Source organism: Erithacus rubecula (genome assembly GCF_903797595.1).
Source record: "Erithacus rubecula genome assembly, chromosome: 2".
NCBI lineage: Eukaryota > Metazoa > Chordata > Aves > Passeriformes > Muscicapidae > Erithacus > Erithacus rubecula.
In genome coordinates, this window is record NC_136685.1 from 32,684,776 (window position 1) to 32,709,404 (window position 24,629).

Genomic DNA, 24,629 nt, shown 5'->3' on the forward strand with positions numbered 1-24,629 from the left:
TCAAGGCCCAAACCAAACAAAAATGCCCCAAAATTATTCCAATAGACAACAGAAAAATTAATAATCTGCTATGGTCAAGATGGTTATGATCACTGACTTTGGATTTCTAAATTAAAAGTGTTATTTCATTAAAAAGTAAAATGTGCTCCATTATCTTATGTATTTTAATATCAAATCACTTTAAGATAACCAGTCATATATGTAGATACTAGTCTGAAACCTGTTGCATTCCTAAACATGACAGAACTAGGAATGTTGAGACTGAGCAGAGCCTGGGACTGTGATGAATGGAAAAAGGCACAGATTAGTTGACACAGTTCTAGGGAAATCTTGGTTGCACAATTTGTAGAGTGGGAGCAGAATTGGGGTTGTCATTATGTTGGTGCATGGGATGTATTAAACCCCAGGTTTGTGGGGTTGGAGGCCTGATCTGCTGATGAAGCCAATGGAAGATGGCCAAGCCCTGTCCCAGGGAGATCCCTTGTGCTGTCACAAAGAACATCACTGTCAGATATTTTGCTGCTCCTTCTGTGAGGACAGAGCCCTCTTGGACAAGCAGTTCACTGGGAAATGTTGATGGATGAGCCAGGGAAGCAGGGAGGAAGTGCAAAGCCATATGGCAGAAAGTTTTGAAGTCTTATTTTCAGATTTCTCTCTGTTTAGATGTCTTTGTCAGGGCTGTAGCACTGGCAGCTTGCAGAAGATACTGCCTTTACAGTCTCTAATGTCTTCAGTAAGTAAAGGAACTGCTGCTGAGATACAAGTGGCTACTTTAAATTTAGAGAAAACTTAGTTGCAGGCAGATCTGAACTATTGAAGCAAGGCTCACAGTTATGGGGTGAAACTAGTACTGAAGCATATCTGTGTTATGCATGTTATAATTTTTGAGCCATGAAGATGAGACTAGATTTCTCTTCCTGCATCTAAAGAGGAGTAATGAGTTCTAACTGTCTGCTCCTCAGGCATAGCCCCTAACCCTGGGGTTCAATTTAGTATCTATTAGAAAGTTTTCACACTCCAAGTAATCTCTGTGCATGAATTTATACATCATGTGTGATTTATAAATATGCATGCTGCTGGTAAGTACTGTATGCTAAGATAGATGCCTGAAGTCAGGACTCCCACAATATGCTTCAAGAATTCAGAAAACATCCTGGAATTTCTGGAACCCCTTAGTCATGGCAGCAGTTGCACACTACCATAGGTAGGTGTATGATGATAAGATAAACATGAGATAATGAATATTGACTTCAGGCCATTTCTTCTTTATGCAGAGGAGGATACTATTACATATAGCTGTGAGGTTTTCTTAGAAAATAAGTGAGAAAAATTGAGTGGATCCTTATTTTCCTTCAGGGCACTCTGACTCAGATTTATGTAGCATGGTGTTGCTCAAGCTCTGTTATCTGAGAGAAACGTGCTCAAAAACCTCCTTTGGCAGTTCTGGAAATAACCAGAGGCACAAACTGGCAGTGCTGGTTTTGCCTAGTAGTGTTTTGGCCATACTAGCTTGAGTCTGCCATTGCTGGATCACAGACTTGTCGGGGCGGGTGACTTTTGTAGCTGAAGCACAGCGCCCAACCAAGCAACTGCACGGCCTTCACGGCAGAGTATTCTTTTCATACATGAAATGCAGTCTGAAAGTTCTCCTCTTTCCTTCCACAGGACAAACAGGAGGACTTTAAGACGATGGTTTTGGAGGGAATGGAGATGGCCAAGCATCAGGTGAGGGTGGCCTTTGATGCTTGAGTTGTGAAACAAGCTTGCCATAATAATACCATCACCTCAAGGCCCTAGGCACTATTTAGCATTCAGTAAGAACTAAGATCAGATTTATTATAGAACAAAGCTGAGAGGCTGAGAGAGTTTTTGAGGTATAAGAACTCTTGTTTTTATAGATAAATTATTTTTAAAAAAGGAAAATTTTAAAGTTGGTTTCCTGTACAAAGTAGATTACAAAAAGCTGATGTTAGTTCTAAGAATTATTATGATGGTGAATCATTATGAAATTAAATCATAAAATATTTTTTGTCAAACTTCAGGTGTGAAACACAATCCCTGGTTGGTCTCCGTCTAATTAACTGTTGTTTTAAGCATCTATGGAATTAGTGGTGTTTGCTTAGCCAATTCTGCCATGAGTAAATGGCTTGGATGGGTTGTATTTCATTGTTCAGAGTTGGAATTTGCACATGCACCCCATTGACTGGCTGCTGTGTGACACTGATGCTGCGTGCTGGGGGCGCATCCTGCTCACCACTGGATGATTCTAAGCATTGTACAGAAACAGTATGGAAGAAACTTCTCTGTGATTACAATGAGAAATTTTTTAAGGAGAGACTCTAAAAATTAGTAGCTTCATTTAAAGGAGGAGACATCAACAACTCCTTTTGTGTTGGAAATTTAGTCTTCCCTTTGCTGTGATTCCGTGTGAGCCTTTCTTTTCAGAAGACTTGTAAAGCCAAAACAGTGATCTCCTGTGGCAGGGACTCAAGCCACCAGATACATTCATACTGAATTTAAACCTAATTGGGGTTTGCAGAATGGGTGCCCTGTAGGCTTCTCAGTTGCAGGACAGTTGCATCATTTAAAGGGCAAAACCTGTATTTGTGTAAGTATTGTATCTTGAAAAAAATCTATTTGCTCAAAGGCTGTGCAATCAGTGATCCTTACCTTATGCTCTGCTCCCACTCCTTTCCCCATCATTCTTCTTTCATTACCAAGTGGACCCCTTGCCTCAGCCACAGGCCCTAGCAGGGGAGTGGGACAGAGGTGGGATGGGGTGGATCCAAAAGTGGCTCTTCTTGGTAAGGCCTTTGTGCTTTTCTCCTTCCTTGCAGGATAAAATCCAGTACTGCTGGCTTTCTACTTCAGGTAGAAAGCTCTCTGTACTGGTTTGTTAGAAACAGTACAAACAAGGTGTTTCTAGTGGTGATAGTACCTTACTGTCTAGATTTGAGTATGGTTTTGCACTCACAGATAAAGGAAATAGGGAAGAACATGGATGTTGGTGCTTGGGTATTTCAGTATGCAGATATTTATGGCAGCCCTAAGCAGGGTTACAGCAGTGTGCTGCTGGTGGTGAGCATCTGGTGTGTGACTGCTGCCTTTGCTTGTGGGGTTCCTGAAATTCTTTCCTTTGACATTGCCCCATGAAATGGAAGGAACATAATAACTGAGCTCTTCTGAGAATATACGAGTAACTGAGCCATTTTGCTTTGAGAACAACTTCAAGTGTTTCTCAGAATGTCCATGTGTGTTGTGATACTAAAAATAGCACTGCTTTTTGCTCTTCCTAAAAAATCTGAACTCAAGCTGCAAAGTGAAGATGCTTTATTTTAACCTCCTCTGGGATTTATCCTCACCAAAGCTGGGAAATCAGCTGGTGAAGTGTGTGTGTGTCGCCAGAGAGGAGGCTGCTCTGGAAAGTAGCTGAAGTAGCTCACAACTTCCAGCTGTCACCAGCTTGGCCATTTGTTGCCCATGGGGCTGCCTGGTGGGGACTGCCTTGCTTTGGGACAGCCCTGGGCTGAGGTGTTTGACTCGAATGCACACTGCAACCCTTCCTTTAGCATCAGCTGATTGCCACCTGTAGACTCCCAGCCACTGCCTCTGCAGGGCATGATGAGGGGGAGCAGAGGATCTGCCTTGGAAGCTGCACTTCAGCATTGGTGTGTTTTGTAGATAGAACAAATATTTTTGGACTTTAGAAAAGTACTGTACTATGCATTAGTCTTTCATTTTCACCCATGCTTTTCCTGTTTTGTCCTGTATTATTTCCCATGTCTCTGTATTTGCAGAAAAACCTGGAGGAGGATGGTTCAGGGAAAACACTAAGCTGGGAACCAGGCCACTTGCTTTTAACCATCTACACTGTTCGCAGCATTGAGCAGCTATTGCCTTTCTTCAATGTACTCAGCCAAGTTTTTAACAGCAAAGTCACAAGCAGATGTGTGGGACACTCAGGGAGCCCTGTCCTTTACCCCAACTGTTTTCCGAGTAAGGACATAAAAATGGAGAACCTCAAGACCTTCTCCAGCAAAGCAAGACAGAAGATAGAAGAAATGGTTGAGAAGGATTTTCTTGAAGGCATCATAAAATCATGAACCAAACTGGTACTACTCAGCCTATATGTAGTATAACTTATCTAAATGAAATACTGTATCTTTCCCAGTTGTATAGTATTCTTTTCTTATTTTGTATGTAATGAAATACTTAATGTTGTATTTAAGTTAAATATTTGTAAATAAGAGAAGTTCTGGATGTGGCCTGAATCAAGTTTAAATATTGGTGGCTCATATTGATTATGGTGCCTACTATTTCCAGTAAATGTTTTGTTGTCTTGAGTTCTGTCTTTAAAAACAAAGAAAAAAAAATACAAGGTGCACATTTTTTCAATTTGTTTCCAGTTTATTTTTGTGGGTTTTTTTTTTTTTTTTGTTTTGTTTTTTCTTTAAGATGTATTGGAACTTGTGCTTATTTAATAACCTGTAAAATGCTATTATGGCAGGAGTTAATACAGGACTACAATGAACTGTTTGTCAGAGGTAGACACCCTGAACCCAGAGTATGCCAAGGAGGATACTGGTGTGTTTAAAACATTGCATCCTGTTGGCCCAGCCCCTTTGTGGTGCTGGGGAGCAGTTAAGGCCACAGAAGACAAATTTGTCTCTGTCCCTTTCCTCTCAAGTGTGATTATAAATACTATTACTGCAAATTACTTTCTAAATCATGTCATAAAGTATCTAATGAAGATAATATTGCAATAATAGATTATTATTTGCAAATATTTTTTCATTATATTGTTTCCCCCTCAAAATGAGGTGAACTGAATCTGAAGACTAGTGACAGCCTCTGTCTTGCACTGTTTGCCCAGAGATGATTGGGCTACTGGGGGAAGATGGGGATAATGATCCTGTAGCAGCCACTGTGAGCACAGTCAAAGCAGAGCTCTGGTCATGCAGCCATGACCAGTGCTCTGAGGGTGTGGGAGTTGGATTTCAGGCACAATGTGACAGTGAACTAAGGGAGGGGCAGAATTTCTTCTGGACATGGCCTGGGCTTGTCAAGAAGTTAGACAAACTCGAGGAGGGGAACATTCAACAGCAAGAACATCTCATTAAGAGGTAAGTTGCTAAAGGAGCTTAAGAATAAGCAGAATACGATTCTGCTCTGTTCTGCTCAATCCTTGCTACTCCCAGAAAAGGTTGGCTCTGTGCACAGCAGCACATGGTAAAAAAGGAAATATCAAAAGAAAAGGGAAGTTGTGTGCTTTAACCGCCATTCATTATATAGGCTGGGGTGGTGCTCCTTTTCCACCAGCGAGGTGGAAAACAGCCAGGCTCACTTCATGGGCGAGTGCATCTGCATTCTCCTGTGGGAATTTCAAAAAGTTGGTTATGCTGCTGTCAGCATGAAAAGAATAGAGCAAATACGTGATATTAAGGCAAGCATTTTCATGCAAATGCTATGTTCCCTGTATTGCTCCATCAGCCAGTGCCATCATGCTGGCAGAGAGAAGCAGGTAGGAGCATGTGAAGTGGGGAGAGCAAAACCATTGCTTTTGCTGTCACCTTTAAGTTCAGATCTAAACTAATTTAATAGCAGCCAGAATTTTTTTTCTATTTTGCCTCTTACAAAATTGTGTAGTTAAGGGCTGCTTTGGTAACTTTCTTCTTTTAACCCTGAGCTCTCAGAAGGCTGGTTGTCTTTTCAAAATCATCTGGTGTTAAATCTGCCTTTATAAACATTTATATTTTCCTTTTAAAGATAAACATTGAGAACATTAAACATTACTTTTCTAAATAAAAGAAAATCCAAAGTGACTTTTTGTGATCACAGTCTTTTTTCCAAATTCAGCATTTGTTAAGCATGGTTAAATGACAAGTATGAAAACAGACTTCCTTCATCACCCCCTGCCAGGCAGAAGATTGTTTAATGAGTCAAGCTCTGACCTGTGTGTCTGCTTCAGCGTAGATTCTGACGACATCCTCCGTTCCTGACGGGCGGACGAACGCCCGGGACAGTCTGTATTTTTTTACAAGGGCATCAATTTTCTCCTGCAGCCCCGGGGGCGTCAGCGCTCGCCGCTCCGCATCCGTTGTGTCAATAACGCGCCTGTCTGCCACCTGGGGCATCAGAAACGGCAAGACGGAAATTCAGGGTTGGATATCTTGTGCTGCCTGGAGAAGAGTTCAGTTTGGGAGCTGATAAAGGACACTCAAACACTTGGGGTCTCTAGGATCCCTGTAGCATCCATTAACCGTGTCTTGAGAGGCCTCAGCTGCTCAGTTTAAAGGGGCACTTCTGAACATGCCTTCTTGGTCAACTTGAAGTGAAGCTACAGCTTCTCCCAGTAGATCAGAAATTTAAATTGCTTCCTCCAGTTCAGTTAGAGCCCAGAGCTTCCTTACTCTATCTTAACAGAATGCTGCCACATGGCACTTTCTGCTCAAGATCTTAAAATGTTGGAAAGGCTACAGAAGCAAGAGCTTGAACATCCAAGTTATACAAAGTGGCACAGCAAGAAAAATCCAGCTGCCCAGCAGACAGAGGCCTTAGAAAAACAGTTTTTTTCTAATTTGAAAGTTGTAATTTCTTCTTAAGTTAAAAATTTGAAGAGTTTTGGTCAGGTTTACCTATTTAACATGGTTATTATTTCATCTTTTAAAAAGTCATATTGCTATTTTACTCCAAGTGAAATTCTTGTCCCTCCTCTGGGTTTTTCCCCAGCTTCTTTGGCCCATTTCTGCCCTTTCTTGGTCTGTTTCAGCTTTAAGATAAAGCTTATCAAAATGTGTGCAGGCAAAAGCTGCTGTGAGCAGGGTCCCCAGAGGCTGCTGCAGCCTGAGCCTGGTGGCTGGTAACTCACCTGAACCTTGAGCAGCCGATTGGGAAGGTCGGTGTAGAGGGCATCCCACTGCTGCACAGTCAGACCCTTCAGAGTCAGGATGGCTTCAATAACCAGCATGTCTGAGACAGCATCACCAACAGTCTGCCAACAGGGAGGAAAAAACACTGCAGCAGTGAAGACAGGGAGGCAGGATTTCATCAGAAAGCTTCCAGCAGTCTCCAGCAGCAGCCTGACAGGAGCTCACAAACAGGCTCACCCTGCCAACACTGTGGTTCAGTTCTCTCAGTCTTTACCTGATTTATCAGGTCAATCATGTTTTCAAGCATCTTTGCTGCTTCTCTTTTTTCATCATCTTTCTCTTCTTTTACCAGTTGTCGTATTTTAGTTTCAGCAGTTTTACTAAACAGTACCTAGAAGAAAAAGATGAGAGCTTGTCAAGATGAAACCAGGATATATGCAGTAGTGAGGACAAAACTTTTCCCACCTAAGCCCAAGTAGCTGTCATTAATGTTTGCTACCAGGAATTCCCCTCTCCCCACAAAGCACAGAGGGGCTGGTGGCAATGCTGTGATAAAGACTGAAGGAGTAAAAAAGTCTATTTTCAAACAAGGAGAAAAAGTCTCATTTATCAAGCTAAACAGAGAGTGAAAGGGCCTCCTTCTCCAGGTAATTTAACCAAAGTTTTGTAGGTAGTGGTTGATCATATGGATTATATGCTCATACTTACCGTGCCATGCCCATTTGCCTCAAAATAAACACCCACATCAAACTCCTGGGCCTTGTGGTGCAAGTGTTTCACTCCCGTTTTGACACAGTGCACTGGTACCTGCAGCCCAAGGGTGTACAGAGAATGACAAGGTTACAGACTCTCCTCAGCAGGCTGGAACTGAGCACCAGCCTGGAAGGACTCTTGCAAACTAACCCATATTTCATGGCCCCTGAGGCCCCAGAGCTATAATGCTCCACCATTTCTGCAATTTAAAAATATTTCATTTATTCCTGTGTAAATAAAGGCTAATAATGAAATAAAGAAATAAACTCCAAACCTAGAAAAATCCAATTTATATCTTCAGGGAACACATTAGATTTGCATACAAACAGAAATAATACCTTCTTCTCAATTCCTGAATATTTAGCTTGCTGCAGAAAATGAAACAATCGGTGTCAAAGTATCTAGGAGCCTGCACTGACTCACTTGGTTGCAAAGCTATATACCCTTCAGTTTGTTTAAATGCCAAGGGATTTCATTAAATATTTTTAAATTCATAAAAGCTGACCAGAACCTTTTAAACTCCGCTCTTTTACCTCTCCTTTGCCACCAAGAATTTAGTCACTACTGGAGGTTTGAAAGAGTAATTTATTTTTGCTTAATTTTAATTTTCCTAGCAATCGTTACAGTAGCATTTACTTTTAAAATTTAAAAAAAAAAAAAAAAAGTGCAAACTACCTAGAAGAAACATGGAGAATACCTTCAGTGTTTCCTGGAGGTAGCGTGTCGAGTTCCCATTGGCATATGCTGTTTGGACCACTGCCATCTTAAAGTCCTGTTTCACCTGTTATTGAGCAAACCAATAAGCCAAGTTTTACTGCCCAACAGGCCCATAGCCAAACAAAAATGATAAATAGAAAGTTAATCAGAACTGCTACATGTACAATTAAAACTCCTGGGTACCCGAGGGAGGCATCAGCTCACTGAGAACTTCTGAATGTTTAAAACAACATGAATTCTGTTCAAGTCTTTGTACATGCCATGTTGATCTTTCTTGGGTCTGGCTGAAGCAGCTCTTCAAGCTTAGATTTTTCAAACCCCTTTTTGGCCACAGCAGTGAGGTACAGGACTGATCTCTTTTTAAAGCTGGTTCACTTGAGGTAAATGTACAGAGACTGCATACCAAGCAACACAGCTTCCTTAGACTATTTTATACTTTACAAATTAAAATGCCAGCATTCATTTGGTATGTTAGAGTTACCTTGGCAAGAAGTTCTTTTAGGAAGATACTAATTAAAGTTGCTATTTTATCTCCATCAATCAGGTGGAAATGGCCAGCTGTGTCCTTATAATAATAAACAATTCTATCTGCATCACCATCAAATGAGCAGCATCTCTCATTGGGCTTCATGTCCAGCCCTAGTGCACAGAGTTACAAATACAAGTTAAAAACTGGAAAATAAACAAAATCAGGTCATTTATTTCAGTGAGTTATTAGGAAAACACATTTTCTTTTCAGAGCACAGGTCTGCACACAAATTATTCTACTCAGGCACAATTAATGAGGCACAAGCATCCATCCCCAGCAGGTTCTGTCACTGTGCTGCTCCCAGCACTGCATTTCTCCAGTACACAACCAGCGTGGAAAGGGGAAACAACACCATATCTTGGTGGCCAGCAGTTGCACTTGTGGAAGATGTTAGCCTCCAATAATCTCATATCCAAACTAGCCTGCTCTCCCAGTTCAGGGGTTTTCTTTTATACAATTCTCAGAAGATTGACTGAAATCATTCCTCACTGGTTTATGTCAATGAGGCAGCCTGCTGGCACCAAGCTGTTAATTAACCCAGCCCTTCGGCGGGAACCCGGAAAAGTGTTTCTTCATAATACAAAGGGGAGTAAAATAAATAACACTAAGCCAGTCCTGGCTGATCTTTGGACTCAGACAGCTTAACATTCAGAAGAGACTGTCAAACATATTTCAGCCAGTCAGAGAGATACTGTGCTCCTCCAAGCAGTTCAGACTAACACAGAGATGTGCCAAACCTGGCCATGCTATTCCCCCTTTCCATTGCACAAGGAGAACCATTCATGCAGTCAGAAAGAAACAGGGTGCTCCACTTACTCAAGGATGTGGACTTTTGCCAGACCCTGCAGAGGAGGTAAAGCAACATAAAATTACTGTCTACATACCTCCAGGTGGTTTCTGGTGAACTTTCACAAAATCCGCACCACATAAGTGATTGAGTTTCTCCTTGGTTCCATCATTATATATGTGAATTACTACTTCTTGTGGAAAGTAGGGCTTCATTTCTGATAGTTTCAGGGCTCCTATTCCATTGGCACAGTCAATCTTCAGATGCTTCTGAGTCTCTCCAGAGCAGTGAGACTTAGGGCAAGGGAAGAAGGGGGAAAGTGAACTGTTACCCTAGAGAAACCACACTTAGAATGTACTGAATCAGAAACTTCAGGCCCAAACAGGCTAAAAAACAGAAGAGATTAATTTTGTATATTTGCATGAAGAAGACAACACCTACTATTTACCTGTTTTATCAGTTCCATAAAAGCTTTGGACAGTTTTTCATAATAACCTTCCAGTGTTGCTTTCCCATACTGCCCCTGGGTGTTTTGACAGCAGACCATGTAATGGAGCTGTGGTGTCGTCACCAGACCATAATCTAGTGTGAAATAAAAGGAATTCTGAATAGAATGGCAAATTAATTGTTGCTTAAAAGTTGTACAGTAAACAGACAAATGAAGTCCAAGAAACACATATGAAATTTTTCACGTTGTCTTATGAAAACATAACCCTCCCCTACCCTGCCTTGCATTAAAACCATACAACCTGAAATAGGATTGTTACAAGCAAGGATGGAAATGTGTCTGGGCTGCTGTTTTAGAGCTGCATAAAGGAGTCACATTTACATTTAAAAATAGTTGAAATGAGATTAGAATTGCAGAAATGTAACCTACCATGGTACTGGCCACCTAGAACCTGAATACCATCTATAACTGACTGGGACAGCTTCTTGCTGCTTGGCCTGGAAAACAACAAGTACAGCTGATAACCTTGGCAAAGGCATTTCTCTATGGACTTGGGAAGGAAGCACATGTGGAAGACTCTACAAGCTTCCTGCCACAAGATTTAGACTCACTGTGAAGAAATCCAACCCTTCCTCTTTTGTAGGCAATTCCCAATAAAGTTTGAAGGCCAACACTCCCAGGGACTGTAAACACATGTGAAGTGCTGGACTCAGGACATCACACAGTACCCACACAACTCCCCTGAGGACAACACTGGTGCTTCCATAAGAGCAGGATTTATCTACAGCCTTTTGTCATTACCTGGTGTCTCTACCAATAAAAACTGAGGCATCTTTGTGCAAGTTCACTTCTGCTTTTTGGCAGATCTCAGTTATCACTTTCTGTAATTCCTGCTCCTCTGCATTTGCTAGTTGTGTGGCATACTCTTCCCAGGAAGGGTGCAGCATTTCTCCAAGAGGATCAACCAGCTTTACACCATTGTCTTCCTTAGTAGGAAAAAAACCCAACAAAAAGTAGTAAGTATAAAATGGGGAACTAATAAAACCTCTTTAAAGCCAGACAACAGATGGTTTAGTCACACTGCTTCTTTAAAAGTGGAGAACTTCTGGGATGCAACAGCTTAGCTGTTTATTTAGACCTCCAACAATCCCCCAAAGAAACACTATAACAAGCATATTGAATAACCAACTCTTTCTCCCTTATAATTTTGCTATGAAATTAATTTGATATTAAAATTACACAAGGGAAAATTCTAATAATCGTCAATGCTCCACAGCAGTGGAAGTCTAAATGCCTGATTTGTAATGGCTACATTTGCATGTTTATTTTTAAAACTTACAAATTTTACTCAAAGGCTCGTCTCTTCTCAAAGTTACTCCTAGCTTCCCAACATTAGAAAGTTACATTGCAACATGAAATGTTTCTTATGTTACACCATTTCCACATGAGAAAATATCCCACTTCTGTGCAGAGGGGAAAATTAACTTCGGATAATCAGAGACTGCATTTACAGGGAGCAGGCTGAATGCTTTAGGCAGCTCCAAGTGCCTTCGGGATCTGGTTCCTCAGTGCTGTGATGAGCTTTGATTCCAACAAACTGATCACATCTCTCCACCCTTCTACCTTCCACACCACTTCACGTCACCCCACCGGAGCGGGCACCCGTTCAAGGCAAGGCAGCTCTTACCTCGGGGTTGTGAGACGCTGTGACCATGACGCCGATGGTGGCTGTCACGGCTTTGGAGCGGAGGATGGCCAGCAGGCCCATGCGGAACACGATGTGATCCAGCTGCTCGGCCCTGGAGCGGAACCCAGCCGTGCCGTACTGCAGGCTCAGCCCGGCAGGCTTGGGGTGCAGGGCCGAGTACCGCCTGAGGGCTTCCAAATCCATTTCTGGGGAAGGAAGCAGCAGCGGGAAGCGAGCGGAGACGAGCCGCTGAGGCCAGCTCCGCGTTCTGCGGGCTGCGGGCGCCTCACAGCGCTGCCCTCACCCCTCGGCGGGACCGGGACCGGGGAAGGAGCCGCTGCACTCGCTGCAGAGCGCCGGGCAAACCGAGCGTGAGCAGGTACGAGCAGATGGCGCAGGGACGAGGCGAGCAGCCACGATTCCCAGGGGCTGGATCCAGCGATCCTAACGCGCTCCCGCAGCGGAGCTCCCGTTTCTCACCGTGACACCAGCCGCCCAGAGCGCTCCACACACCGATTTCCGAGCCCAACAGCAGCGTGCCCGCCTCCCCCAGCGCTCGCAGGGAACCCCCAGCGGTGTCCCCGGGATGTTGCCCCGGCGGCGGCTCCGTGCTCCGTCAGACGGACACCAGGCCGTGCGGGCGGGACCAGCCGCACACGAGCCCTCCTGCACGGCTGCTTCCCTCGGGACCCGCGGCGATGGCGCTGGGGCGCACCGGCTGGAGCGGGACGGGACGGGATGGGTGGGACGCGGTCCCACCGCAGCCGCCGCCGCGCGCCCCGCATGGAGCAGGCGCGGCCCCGCCCACTCACGGCGGGCTCGACCAATGGCAGATGGGCGGGCGGGGCCACGTCCGCCGCGTGGCGCCCGGGCCGCGCCCCCGCCCGGAGCCGAGGCCGCGCATGCGCCGCCCCGCCCACCCCGCGTCCGGCGGAAGGTCCGGGAATGGCGGCGGGAGCGGCCGGGCCGGGCCGGGCTGTGACGGGCTGTGACGGGCGGCTGCCCTGACACTGCACTCGCGTTACACAGTGCCACCCCCACTGCGCTGCCTTGGCTGGGGCCGCGCTAATTGCCTTCACAGTGGCTGGTACGGGGCTGTGTTTGCGATTTATGCTGAACACAGGGTTGATACTATAGAGATGTTTTTGTTATTGCTGAGCAGGGCTTACACAGAGCCAAGGCCTTTTTCTGATTTTTGTACTGCCAGGCTGGTGGGGAGGCTGGGGGAGATTGGGAGGAGGAGACACAGCCGGGACAGGTGACCCCAGCTGGCCAAAGGGACATTGCAGACCATGGAACACCGTGCTCAGTTTGAAAGGCAGGGGCAGAAGGAGGAAGGGGAGGATGTTTGCAGTGATGGTGTTTGTCTGCCCCAGTCACTGCTGGGTGTGGTGGGTTCCTGCTCTCCTGGGGATGGCTGAACACCCCCCTGCCCATGGGAAGCAGGGAATTCATCCCTTGCTTTGCTTTGTGCACAGCTTCTGCTTTCCTTATGGAACTATCTCAACTCATGAGTTTCCCACCTTTACCTTTCTGATTCTCTCCCTGATGCTGCTGTGGGGGAATGAGAGAGTGGCTGAGCGGGGCTTGGCTGCTGCTGGGGCAGACAGCACGGGGTGTATTTGTCAGTATCTGCTGATAAATAACATAAATAATGCATCATTGCCCGCTCTTTTCCACCCCGGAGCTCGGCAGGGCCGCCCCTGCCCGGTGCTGAGCGCTGTGTCCAGCCGTGTTTAACCAAATTCTGCCTTTAAAGAATCGCGGGGCTTCCCTGTGGTGCTGAAGCCCGGGTTTGACTCCAGCCCTCTCGTTGCAGCGTGCGCGGGGGGCAGTGCAATGGCTCTCACGGTTAAAGAATGCCTGGAGCTCCAGCTGCTGGAAGTGGAAATGCTCCTTTCGATGTTTCCCAAACGAGGGGAGTTCAGCCTGGATGCGGCTGCCGTGCCCGGCATCCAGCGCTACCTGGGGAATGCGGCCGGAGCGCTGCCCCCGCAGCTGGAATATCGCATCGCTCTCCAAGTAGGGGAGGCCAAGGTGAGCTGCAGGGAGCTTTGTTCATGGGTGCTGCTGTCTCTACTCCTGCACACACTTGAAAACTCTGCCCCGCAAAAAGGGGGTTGTTTGCTCTAAAATCTCGGCTGCTGCGAACATCTGTGTTAGAAATACAGTAATGCAAAAATAGCCCCAAATGGCAGAATGCAATTATGAGGAGTCACAAGAACACAAAAACAAAAGCAGCCTATGAGCAGAGAAACCAAACTTGCAGCATAAGGATTGAAGCTAACTGATGTAATTGCTTGCACAGAGAACACGTCTGAGTGCATACTAATGCAGTGATTAGAAATTGAGAACAGACAAACTCAGCCTAAAAGCCATTTTCCGTGGAACTAAGGTATCAAACATTAGAACAGTTTACTGGATAATGAGATGGCCTCATGATTTCTTTGAAACTTTAGGTACAAGCTTAGGTATCTTTCTAAAATGCACTCTTTCACCAACCTTCAGAGAGAAGTTTTATGAACCATGTAGGGAGGGCTTGTATAGGAGTAGTGGGTTTTTTCCATAGCAGATTGTCAAGGAACTTGGAAAGATAATTAGTCATTTAATGATTCACTTCTCTCTGCAGGACTAGTCATATGACTGTACACTGTAGTGAGTACCCCCTAATAGTCCACAGGAGCTTGAAGCACTGAGGACACATAAATCCTTTCCAACTCTTGGACTAGAGGCAGGGTTCAGCTGCCAAAGAACTGTGGTGCTCTGTTTGAAGGCACTGTAGGAATAATCAAGAGAAATTCAATAGCCCAGATAAGAGATCAGATAAAAGAATCTGGAGGTCTCCCTGACTGACCTGAAATGTGCATAAATCTTTTAATCCCCTGTAATCCTGATTCCTCTTTGCTTGCTTAAAACATTGGTAATGTATGGAATTATTAAATGGTTTGGATTGGGAGTAACCTTAAATATAAAATATTTCCAACACTCCTGCCACGTGTCTCTATATACAGTAGGTACAATCACAAACACCATTTCATGTAACTCTTGGGCTTTTTTTCCAGCAGCTGGGCTGAGTTCATTAGTCATGTGCATTTGGTAAGGGATGAGATTCTCAAAAGTCCTTGACTCCAGCAGTTCTTTGCTGTAGCAACACTGAGGTAGAAATATCCCTCAAGGGTAACCTTCTCCCAAGCCATAGCATTAGTTCCATGAACAGTACAAAAGCTGCCTGGATATCATGGGAAGCCTTGTGAAAGTGACAGCATGATGCAGAAGAAAAGGAACAGACAAAAGAATGGGTTATTGGGACAAAAGGGAAGTGAGAAATAATTCCAGTCAGTAGGATGCTGCAATCTTAATTACGTCACCTCATAATCTACCTTTGACAGAGAAGAAGAATTTAGCATGTCTTAAGTAGCTGCAGAATTAATTTTGTGTGTGTGTGTGTGTTGTCTTCTGTTTTTAAGGTGAAGGTGGAATTGCAGGTTCTCCTTCCTCATACGTACCCTCAGGTGGCTCCTCAGCTCTTTGCCAGATCAGATGCTCTGCACAGACAGCAACAGCTGCAGCTCAATACTCATCTGGCATCTCACATCAGCTCTCTGGATCCAGGAGATCTGTGTGTGTGTGAGGCTGTGCAGTGGCTGAAGGACAACAGCCTGACTTTCTTGGGAAACAGCAAGGGCTCATCTGAGTGTGCTCCTAGAGAGGTGAGGGTTAAGGAAATACTGCATCGCATGTGGATCTACAGCCATCACATATACAGGCAGGAACTGAGGAAAAAGATCTTTGACTCTGCAAAGAAGTTAAATCTGACTGGCTTCTGCCTGACTGGGAAACCTGGTGTCATCTGTGTGGAGGGACTCCAAGAACACTGTGAAGAGTTCTGGCGTGTTATCAGATATCCCAACTGGAAGCATATTTCATGCAAGCATGTGGAGAATGTAGAAACAGAGGGAAGCATTGATAATCTCCATCTCTTTCACAGTTTTGAAGACCTGCAGTTTCAGGCACATGGTGATTATGGCCTGAGGAATGACTATCACATGGATCTTGGCCAGTTTCTAGAATTCCTGAAACAGCATCAAAGTGGACACATTTTTCAGATTTTATTTGGAGTTGAAGGCAAACTTTCAGACAATTGAGAGAAACTGTTTATAAAGAGTTCTAATTCTGGAGAGCAAGATTTTTCCTTACAGCTACTGGGAAAAGGGAAACTTTAACACCTGAGATGAATGGTTCAAGCAGTTAATCTCAGCTTTTGTGCTGAACTGCCACGTCTTTTTGAGATGTGTTCAATGATTTGTCTTAGTGAGCCATGCCTCAAAGCACTTGCAAGGTGATAAACATTCCACAGTGTGTCAAGAATTACACATTTCTGTCTCCTCATCTGTACTGTGCTGTGTGAATTTCTTCCCATCTCATCTAAACCTATTCTCTTTCAGTTTAAAACACTCCCCCCTTGTCCTGTCACTACATGTGCTTGTAAAAAAATTCCCTTTCCAGCCTTCTCATAGACTGCCTTCAGGTACTGTGAAGTGCTGTAAGGTCTTGCCAAAGCCTTCTCTTCTCTAGGCTGAACAATCCCAATTCTCTCAGCCAGTTGTCCTAGGAGAGATGCTCCAGCCCTCTGACTTTTTTTTGTGGCCTTCCTCTGGACTTGCTCCAGCAGGTCCATGTTGCTTTTATGTTTGTGTCCCAGAGCTGGATGCAGTGGTCCATTTGAGGTCTCAAAAGTGGAGTAGAGGGTGAGAATCACCTCCCTCAGCCTGCTGGTCATGCTGCTTTTGATGCAGCCCAGGATACAGCTGGCTTTCTTGGCTTCAAGAGCACATCATTGGCTCATGTTGAGCTTCTCGTCTACCTGTACCAAGTCCCTCTCCTCAAAGCTGCTCTCAGCCCATTCTCCACCCTGTGTTTGTGTGTGGGATTGCCCCAAGGGCAGGAGCTTGCACTCAGCCTTGAACACCATGAGGCTTGCACCTCTCCAGGTCCCTCTGGATAACATCCCTTCCCTGCAATGTGTAGAGTGCTGCTTGTAGCTTGGTGTCATCAGCAGACCTGCTGAGGGTGCAGTCAGTCCCACTGTCCATGTCACTGACAACAGTGTTAATATCAATCCCTGAGGAATGTCACTCACACTGGTCCCCACTTGGACATCAAGCCATTGACTACAACTTTACAACCAACCATCCTTACCCACTAAGTGGTTCATCCATCAAATCCATGTCTCTTCAATCTAGGGACAAGGATGTAATGCAGCAAAGTGTCTGTCTAGTTATGTTAGTAACAATTTTTCATCTGTTCAATTCATGGCATTTTATGTGTACACTGTTAGGCCAAACATTTTGGAAATGAAAATGGGTCACATGAAACAAAGTTTAGTTTTCCCCCTACATGACATAAGGGAATACATGTAAAATACAGAAAACAGGGAAAACTCCCTATATACATATATATATATGTATATATAATATTACATAAAAATACAAATAACTTGAAGAATCTTTTCTATGTCAAATTAGTATGGGAGAATTTCCCAGCAGAGGCAGTGCTGTTAATGGTTCACTGGGCAGTGTTTTCCTGTGGGGAAGCATGCTGGGTGCAGATGTGGATAGTGAGTGTTCCAGTCTGTAATGCAGGATCATATTTAAAGGCCATCAATATGATATAGTTGAAGAACACTGCTGAAAAGTCCCCAGCAGCTGTGCCTTGAAGGAGCCCCAGCCCACCCCCTCCCACACTGTGCCTGAGTGCCTTAATGTGAAAATGGGTACCAAGCAATAAAAGCAGACTCACTGCTGATGGACTGCAACACCCAGGCACTCACCAGCAGCTGTTCAAAGACTCAGCACACTCAGCTGATGACAACATAAATTACAGATATTATTTTATTTCAGATGAAACACAAGGAAGTGTTTTAATACCCTTCTCACAATAGCAATACATTGAAATGCAAAGAATAGCTTGAAATGCAGAGTGTTTCTGGTTGCTCAAAATGTGATTAATGTCTTTTCCTTCACTGTGGTAAGAGTACTGTTTGTGTGATCAGAACTTCTGCCAAAAACAGTGAGGCAAAAATGCTGACACATTCCCATTAGGCAGTGAGGGAGAAAGTACCTCTCTGAATTTGGGACTTGGGATCTGCAGCTGTGACAGAGTTGAGGGGTAGACAAAATTAATATTTGGTTTTCTAAAGATAATCTCTCTGGTAAAGATTATAGAGAAACAGAAAGTAGAAAAAATGTTCAAGTAACCTTTGTTTCCAGAACCATCCAGAAAATATATTACATTTTTCTTGGAGTGGTAATTGTTTAACAACTAATAATTCCTCCAAGCCTATTCCTGGCATTTTGATGCTCCCTTATTGTCAAGGACATGGAGTTCAAGAAATTAGGCCAAAAACATTTGGATCAGAACAGTGGTTATCTTGGTAGGGGAATGAAATCCATGATCTTATACAGGACATTACCTTAGCTAATGTTAAACATTAGTATTGTTAAATGTTTTTGTTAGCAATGTTAAAATGTTCCAATTAGATGTGACCAAAAGGCTCTGCTGGTTTGGCTCTTGAAAATTTTGATTTTCTAACTCCACACAAGAGTGACCAATAAAGATTTTCTCTGGAATAAAATACTGTAACCTTATGGATTTTTAAAGTTTGGGGCTTTTTTCTAAATAACAGGTTCACAAATTATACAAATTACACCATGACTGTAATGGATAAAATACCAAATGTATTTTTTAAGTGCCCATTTATCTGCTTAAGTTCCCATTGATGTTTGTGACAGAACTCTTGACTCAAGATACAACCACTTTTTTCAAAAAGATCTGTCAAACTGTAGTGTAGGATATCTCAATTTAAATAACAATCAAAATAACCAAACACAGATATATTTCTCAGATTAATTTTTATTTTCTTGTGTGTAATTGACGATTTCTTGATGTGAGTTTCTAGCCAACTACTATGAATTAGAAAAAGTTTCCTGCATCTTAAAAAATTAGCTATTCTTAGGCTCCCTATGCAGAAACAACCTTGATATTTTTTAATGCTTTTTAACTGCAGCTGATTTGTTCATTCTTCATGAAATATTTACAGTTTGACTTTCATGGCCTCTTCAGGCCAGGTGTAGGAGTCAGCCACAAAGCTGTTGTAGTCAGTACTGTACACCTGAGAGCGGATGAAGGCTTCGAGGTCCTTGGGCTGAGGGTAGCTGGAGGCAGTGTTATTCCTGTAGGCTTCTTCTGCGATCTGGAAAGATGCATTAAAACCCTAATTACTGCTGATGAACTATCTGAGGACACTCAACAGCATCTAAAAGTGCGACTTAGCTCAAAATCAAGATAAGACTTCACCCTTTCTGGTGCTGGAAGTCACCTGTGTTCACACTGGATTCAGGTAGTGCCCCATGAATAAGGCTACAACAGGATGATCTTTGTGTTTACGTGGGTCTGACTTGGGCTACTTTTGGACAGGATTTCATGTTCAGACTGTCAGAAATGCAGTGCTCCTCTTTGCACAGCAGTGTCTTAGCTTTTACTGTGCAGTGGTGGATAAAATATTCCACAAGCCCCAAGCACTGAGATACAATTCCTGCTTTTCTCCCATCACTTTATCTTGGTTTACCATCTTCCCTAAGCACTGTAAGAAAAGCATGATTTGTTCAAAGCTTCCATGCTCCTGCATATTAGAGAAGTTTAGTATTTGCCATAATATATATGATAATATACTTCACAAAAAGTAAACTCATGGGAAAAAGCAGTCCTACACAGTGCACAGGATGGCTGGAGAAAATACAAATATTTGCTCGCTCTTTCCTCACCCAGACCATATCTAAGTGAATCAATTATGCATCACAAATACAGCTGCAATAAAAATCAAGTTTAGAAGGGGTTGGAGCTCTCTCAACACATCAAAGTAGCCTCTCATATCTGAAGATGACCTACTTGAGAAACAAGTATCTTCAAACTGGACATTCATCTGAAACAAAGGAAGGCTGGCAAACAGGTTTCATGCAGCAGCACTGTGAAAATATCTGCTTGAAACTCTCTGGCAAACACTCTAATGCTCATCTGGATAAAAGGGAGTTGTTCCCCTTCCTGTTTTCCTCAGCTCTCTTTAAAACATAAATGTTCTAGTTTGGTAAGAAGCTGAGAACTCAAGTCACCTTTTTAAGACTTCTTTTCTAGGACTAATCTGAATCCCAACTCATTTAAATGAGAAGCACTTCAGGCGCTTATGCAGGGATATCTTCAGGTCTGTGCACATAATTATTGTGGTTGAATAAGGTCTGAATTCATAACCGATGCTTGGTATTCCAAAATATTTTGATAGTGTTTCTCTCCTGGAAAAGGCAGAGGCCATTGCTAAACCTCTGGGGTTGGGTTGCATGAGCCAGAGTAAGTATTTGCAGGAACAAAGTTTCAACACACAACAGGCAGAAAGAATCACTTGGTAACATTTTCCTACTTTTGTGTTTTCTCCAGCATGCACAAATAGAGGAGGAACTTCTATCACTGTGTTTCTGCCAAACAAGAGCCAGCTGGATTTTGCCTGAGGAATTTAAGTAGCATTTTCACATCTACAGAACAGAGTTACTACTTGCCCAAGAAGACATGAACTTTGAGAAGGATTTTTCTTTTCTTAAATATACAAAATGAGTGAAGCTATGGAAACTGTTTCGAGTATGAGGGCTCCTTGTTATTCTTTCAAAAGCATATGAAGTAGAATTACTCACAGTAAGGTGACAAAGAGAAAACAGTAATTGTAGAAAGAAAGGTCACAGAAGACAAGCATTAAGTTGAAACTGATAACCATGAAGAGCCAAGAGCCCTTCAGCTGTGCAGCTGGCAGGACTGTGGTGGACAGCAGTCTGTGCTCTACAGACACACACAGAACTGTGTAGTTCCACAGCTCTCCTTGTACTTGCACTGTCTTTTCATTTATGAATTTAAAATTTAATTTTGAAACTGCTACATGTCCAATATTGATTGATGCAAACCAACTTGTGTGAAGGTGTGTTTGGGGATAAAATCAAACTGTGTAGAAATAGTGGGAAGACAAAAAGCCACCAAAGGCTGAAATGACTTACCCTCACAGCAATTTTCAGTGACACGTCCTGAATGGTGACTAATGGAGGGTAGAGGCGACCTTCCTGTAAATTCTCATCTGTAACTTGCTGTGCTATAACCTGAAATAACACAAACATGTTTCACTTGACATGCAGCTGCAGCTTGATTAGATTACAATTATATTGTTTTTAGCAAAGAAATGTTTCTGCTTTTGCAAATCACACAGATACTGCTTAATCAACCTAGACAGAATTTTTGAAAACCACCTTTGTCATTAGGAGAAGCTGCACAAGAATTAGAAATGTAGGGAGTTAGGCTTTTTTCTCACTCAGACAATAAAAGTTACTTAAGTCTTGAGTAAGTCCATGACACACATAAACTAGCAAATAGTTCATTGTGAGATATAAATTCCAGCCAACAATTGCAGTTGGGTCAAAGACTTCTAAAATATAAAGAAGCACCTGTCATTCTGACAGTTGTCACATTAACCTGTGCAGGGAACAGAACTGAAACCCTGAAGTGCAAAAATGCTCTGAATTAAATTACTGGCAGCTGGTATTTCTGCTATCATTAGCTACAATTTGTTTGTCTTTTGGAGACTTTGGGATCACTTTCAGGGTGATCCAGATGTGGATAGAAGGAAAACTCTGCACTGGATAACATCTGGTGAAGCCATGACACACCAAGAGGTTCTGGAAACACCAGGAAAGTCCAGGAAATACTGAGACTTGCAACTGATAACAAAGCCCAAAGAGAAAGCAAGAAGTTCACTTTTGAGGGAACATTTTAGGAAAACACTTGAAACAAAGCACAAACAAAACTTCCTGCAGTTCCTGTCACATGTGGGTTATAGGACCCTGTACATATGCTTGTAAACATCTAGGACTGCATCAGAGCAGGTATCTGGATGCATCCTTTTCAGCAGAAGTAGGTAAATAGTTTGAACTAAAGGAGCTCCAGGTTCAAAAGAACATAATGTTCTCTTGTGCAGTCCAACCAGAATGTTGGTAGCTGTCCCAAGTTTTTCCATTTGGAGTTAAAATGCTGACAAAAACAATAGGCTTTTGAGTATAACAAGTGAAAAAAGAGTATTTGTTTATATTTAAATCTGATCTTGAAAAATACAGCAGAGGAAATCCCTCTAGGGGGAGCTAAGAGAATGTAAAATCAAGTTACTGCTCTCCATATGAGGAACCAGGTTATTTCCAAATGATGCAGAGCCCTTTGATGTGCATCTGAATGGAAGGAGGCACTTGCAGCCTGAGGTCCCTGATGCTGGCAGCTTAAGAGGGCTCTGCAGGAAAGATGAAAGCTGAAGAAATCAACAGCAAGTTGCTCTTACTGCAATGCATCACTGAAAATTAAAGGTTCAGGAGTGGAGTACTCCTCTTTTGTGATTCTGTTTTTGATAGAAGGCGGCAGAGCTCAAAGTGGGAGAAGTAGCAAGATCAACAGCCATGCTGTTCCTTCAGACATACTCCTGTAACAGCACTGAAAACTGTGCAAAAAAATAAACTCAAGCATTTCTGAAGAGAACAACACCCTCTTCATGTGTTTTTTGAAAAACATTCATTGAGAACATCAGGTAAGTGGCAGGGGAGAAAATGATGAATCAACATTTGGGACTACTGAGAAAATAAGGTGTGTCAATTAATTGAGCCAATGTATAAATCCAGAATGTAACACCACTTTGAGCATCTTCACATACTTCAAACAAGAATGGGGTAGAATATAAGGGGGTATAGAGAATAAAAAAGATGATAAAAATATGTTTTGATTAAGAAGACAAAAATAATAAAATAGACTTGGGAGAAAAAGAGAAGACTGAAAGGAAATGCAAAAGACAATGGAAGGCAAACATTTCTTATGGCACTGTAGGGAAACAAAATCATCAAACAGCAGAAAATTGTGAGTTTCTTTTTCCACAGGACTCATAATTAAATGTGAGACTAATTGCCAAAAGATGTTCAAACGTATAAACATGTTTAAAAAGCCACTAGGCTCGTTTATGAAGGAAAAATCCATACAGGGATAAAACATCCTGCATAGGATGGCCATACAGTAAATGTTTCCAGAATCTGCGAGGCCATTTCAGCAGAAGGATTGCTCTGTATTTCTTTTATTTATCTTCTTTTCCTCAGCTTCGGTTAGTGATTGCTTTCACAGGAAGATACCAAGCTGTTTCAACCCTAGGTCCAACCCAGTGTGGCTATTTTAATGTTTTAAATATTAATTAATTAATTCAAGTTATTAAGAGAAAAATTAGCGAAGCATTATTGCAGAACCTAAATGAAAGGCAACCAAGACAAAATGACATAAAGCAAGTGGGGACATCTTGGTTTTTAGAGGACATATTGTCCCTAATGTCATTAGTTCATAAATCTCTGCCTCTTGTGTTGTGTTTAGTAGGATCTAAAAGAATAGGCAGCATCCCTTGTTATCCCAGAACAACTGCCTGCAGTTAAGAGGTGTTACAGTTTACAGTACCTTAGATTTATCATCTAAACTCAAAGTTACACTCTATTTTACTTGGCAGGAAGAAAAGAACATTGAAAGCAAAATCTGTTCTAGTTATAATAACTACTTATTTGTGACTTCAATCAGATTTAATTGGAGAGCTGGCAAAGCAAGAAAGAGGAGGTGCAGGCATGCAGCTTGGGCTGCTTACTTCTCATAATTTATTTTTTTCAGGTAAGCTACCTTGGCAGTCTAAGAAGGTTCCTCTACCCAAAATGCATGGGTTTGTTTTTCTAAATTTTGCAGCATCTTGGATGCTTCCATTTCAGAAGAATACTAGGAGTTATTCTAAAACCCCCATGAAACTACTCTGATTTTATCCTTCCATTAAAAAAGCCAAGCCAAGAAAAGAAAAAGAGCACTTTTGCTTTTGCTTTGCAGTGTAATTATTCAGCTAAGGGCCTGCACAGCCCTGACACCTCATCTGGCAGACTCCTCTGGCACCCTCAGCTCAGCACACCCGAGCCCCTCACACGTAAGGAGACCAGATGTGAAACCCTGAGCTGGGAGCAGTAAGGGGAGCAGCTACCCAGGGATCCAGAACCTCCTATGCAAGGCAAAAACCACATTTTTATATGTCAAACTTCTGTAGAGATTTTCCTAGGGGAAGGCAACTGTATAGCAAAACCTGTACCAGAGTCAGGAAAGAACTTCTACCCCAAGTGGGAATTTAAAAGCTTCCTCATAATTTCTGATACTATTTTACTTTCCTGACTATTACATTTCTTTGTTCAGAACTGATCTTTTTCTGACTTCATAGCCTGTCACATGAAACACAGTTCAATCCACATGTGCCACCTTTTGTCATCAGCTCTCACTGTGTAGGAACCATTTCACACAAACCAAAATGAAGCCACTTCTACAATGAAATAAAGCAAGTCTAACACAGCAGTTTAGACCAGGAAGTGAGGATCACCATATCCAACTGAAATTACAGGGGAGGATTTAAAAGGAAGATATAATTATCCAAAGGCTTAGGAGATGGATCACTGCCCTTCTATGATGGTTAAAGCCAGTGGAGACAGGCTGGGCTTTTTACTAATTTTGAAGATGGAAATTGTGAATGTCTTTCTTAGAGAGGGCAGGCTGTTAGCAAACCTCTTTAAAAATGCCATAGCATGCACCTTAAAAATCCTCTGAAAGTCCAACAAGGACAGCTTGCAAGTGCCCACCCCTTAAGAAAGGTTTGTATGATAAAGTGCCTGTCACAGGATCACACTGCTTCTCTTTAAACCATGAAAAGCACAGAA

At 42.9% G+C, this 24,629-nt stretch overlaps 4 protein-coding genes across 13 annotated transcripts in view; 2 read left to right on the top strand and 2 right to left on the bottom strand.

Annotated features, from left to right (window-relative positions):
- Window positions 1–4,395, top strand: part of DOP1A (DOP1 leucine zipper like protein A) — a 59,354-nt gene extending 54,959 nt beyond the window's left edge. For 8 of the 9 annotated variants that reach the window (XM_079326664.1, XM_079326668.1, XM_079326669.1 and 5 more), the window contains 2 exons: window positions 1,666–1,725; window positions 3,798–4,395. In XM_079326664.1, the coding sequence (XP_079182790.1) occupies window positions 1,666–1,725; window positions 3,798–4,103 (366 nt within the window). In that variant the 3' untranslated portion in view covers window positions 4,104–4,395. The remainder of the gene's footprint in view (window positions 1–1,665; window positions 1,726–3,797) is intronic. The other variant, XM_079326671.1, reaches the window with a different exon arrangement.
- Window positions 4,396–4,548: 153 nt separating this feature from the next.
- On the bottom strand, window positions 4,549–12,598 carry PGM3 (phosphoglucomutase 3). Its single transcript, XM_079327152.1, has 13 exons — window positions 12,271–12,598; window positions 11,791–11,996; window positions 10,905–11,089; window positions 10,533–10,600; window positions 10,104–10,237; window positions 9,753–9,948; window positions 8,821–8,978; window positions 8,320–8,403; window positions 7,578–7,676; window positions 7,144–7,260; window positions 6,869–6,991; window positions 5,952–6,125; window positions 4,549–5,371 (listed from the first exon to the last, which is right to left on the bottom strand). The coding sequence occupies exons 2-13, from the start codon at window positions 11,992–11,994 to the stop codon at window positions 5,285–5,287; spliced, it is 1,629 nt and encodes a 542-aa protein (XP_079183278.1). The 5' UTR covers window positions 11,995–11,996; window positions 12,271–12,598; the 3' UTR covers window positions 4,549–5,284.
- A 991-nt stretch (window positions 12,599–13,589) lies between these two features.
- RWDD2A (RWD domain containing 2A) lies at window positions 13,590–18,437 on the top strand. Its single transcript, XM_079327254.1, has 2 exons — window positions 13,590–13,827; window positions 15,258–18,437. Exons 1-2 carry the CDS (start codon window positions 13,630–13,632, stop codon window positions 15,933–15,935), a joined length of 876 nt encoding a protein of 291 aa, XP_079183380.1. The 5' UTR covers window positions 13,590–13,629; the 3' UTR covers window positions 15,936–18,437.
- Window positions 18,438–18,684: 247 nt separating this feature from the next.
- The window catches only part of ME1 (malic enzyme 1), a 150,559-nt gene continuing 144,614 nt past the window's right edge, over window positions 18,685–24,629 (bottom strand). For both annotated transcript variants that reach the window (XM_079327104.1, XM_079327105.1), the window contains exons 13-14: window positions 20,883–20,981; window positions 18,685–19,042 (exon numbers count right to left, since the gene is read on the bottom strand). In XM_079327104.1, coding sequence (XP_079183230.1) covers window positions 18,884–19,042; window positions 20,883–20,981 — 258 coding nt within the window. In that variant the 3' untranslated portion in view covers window positions 18,685–18,883. The remainder of the gene's footprint in view (window positions 19,043–20,882; window positions 20,982–24,629) is intronic.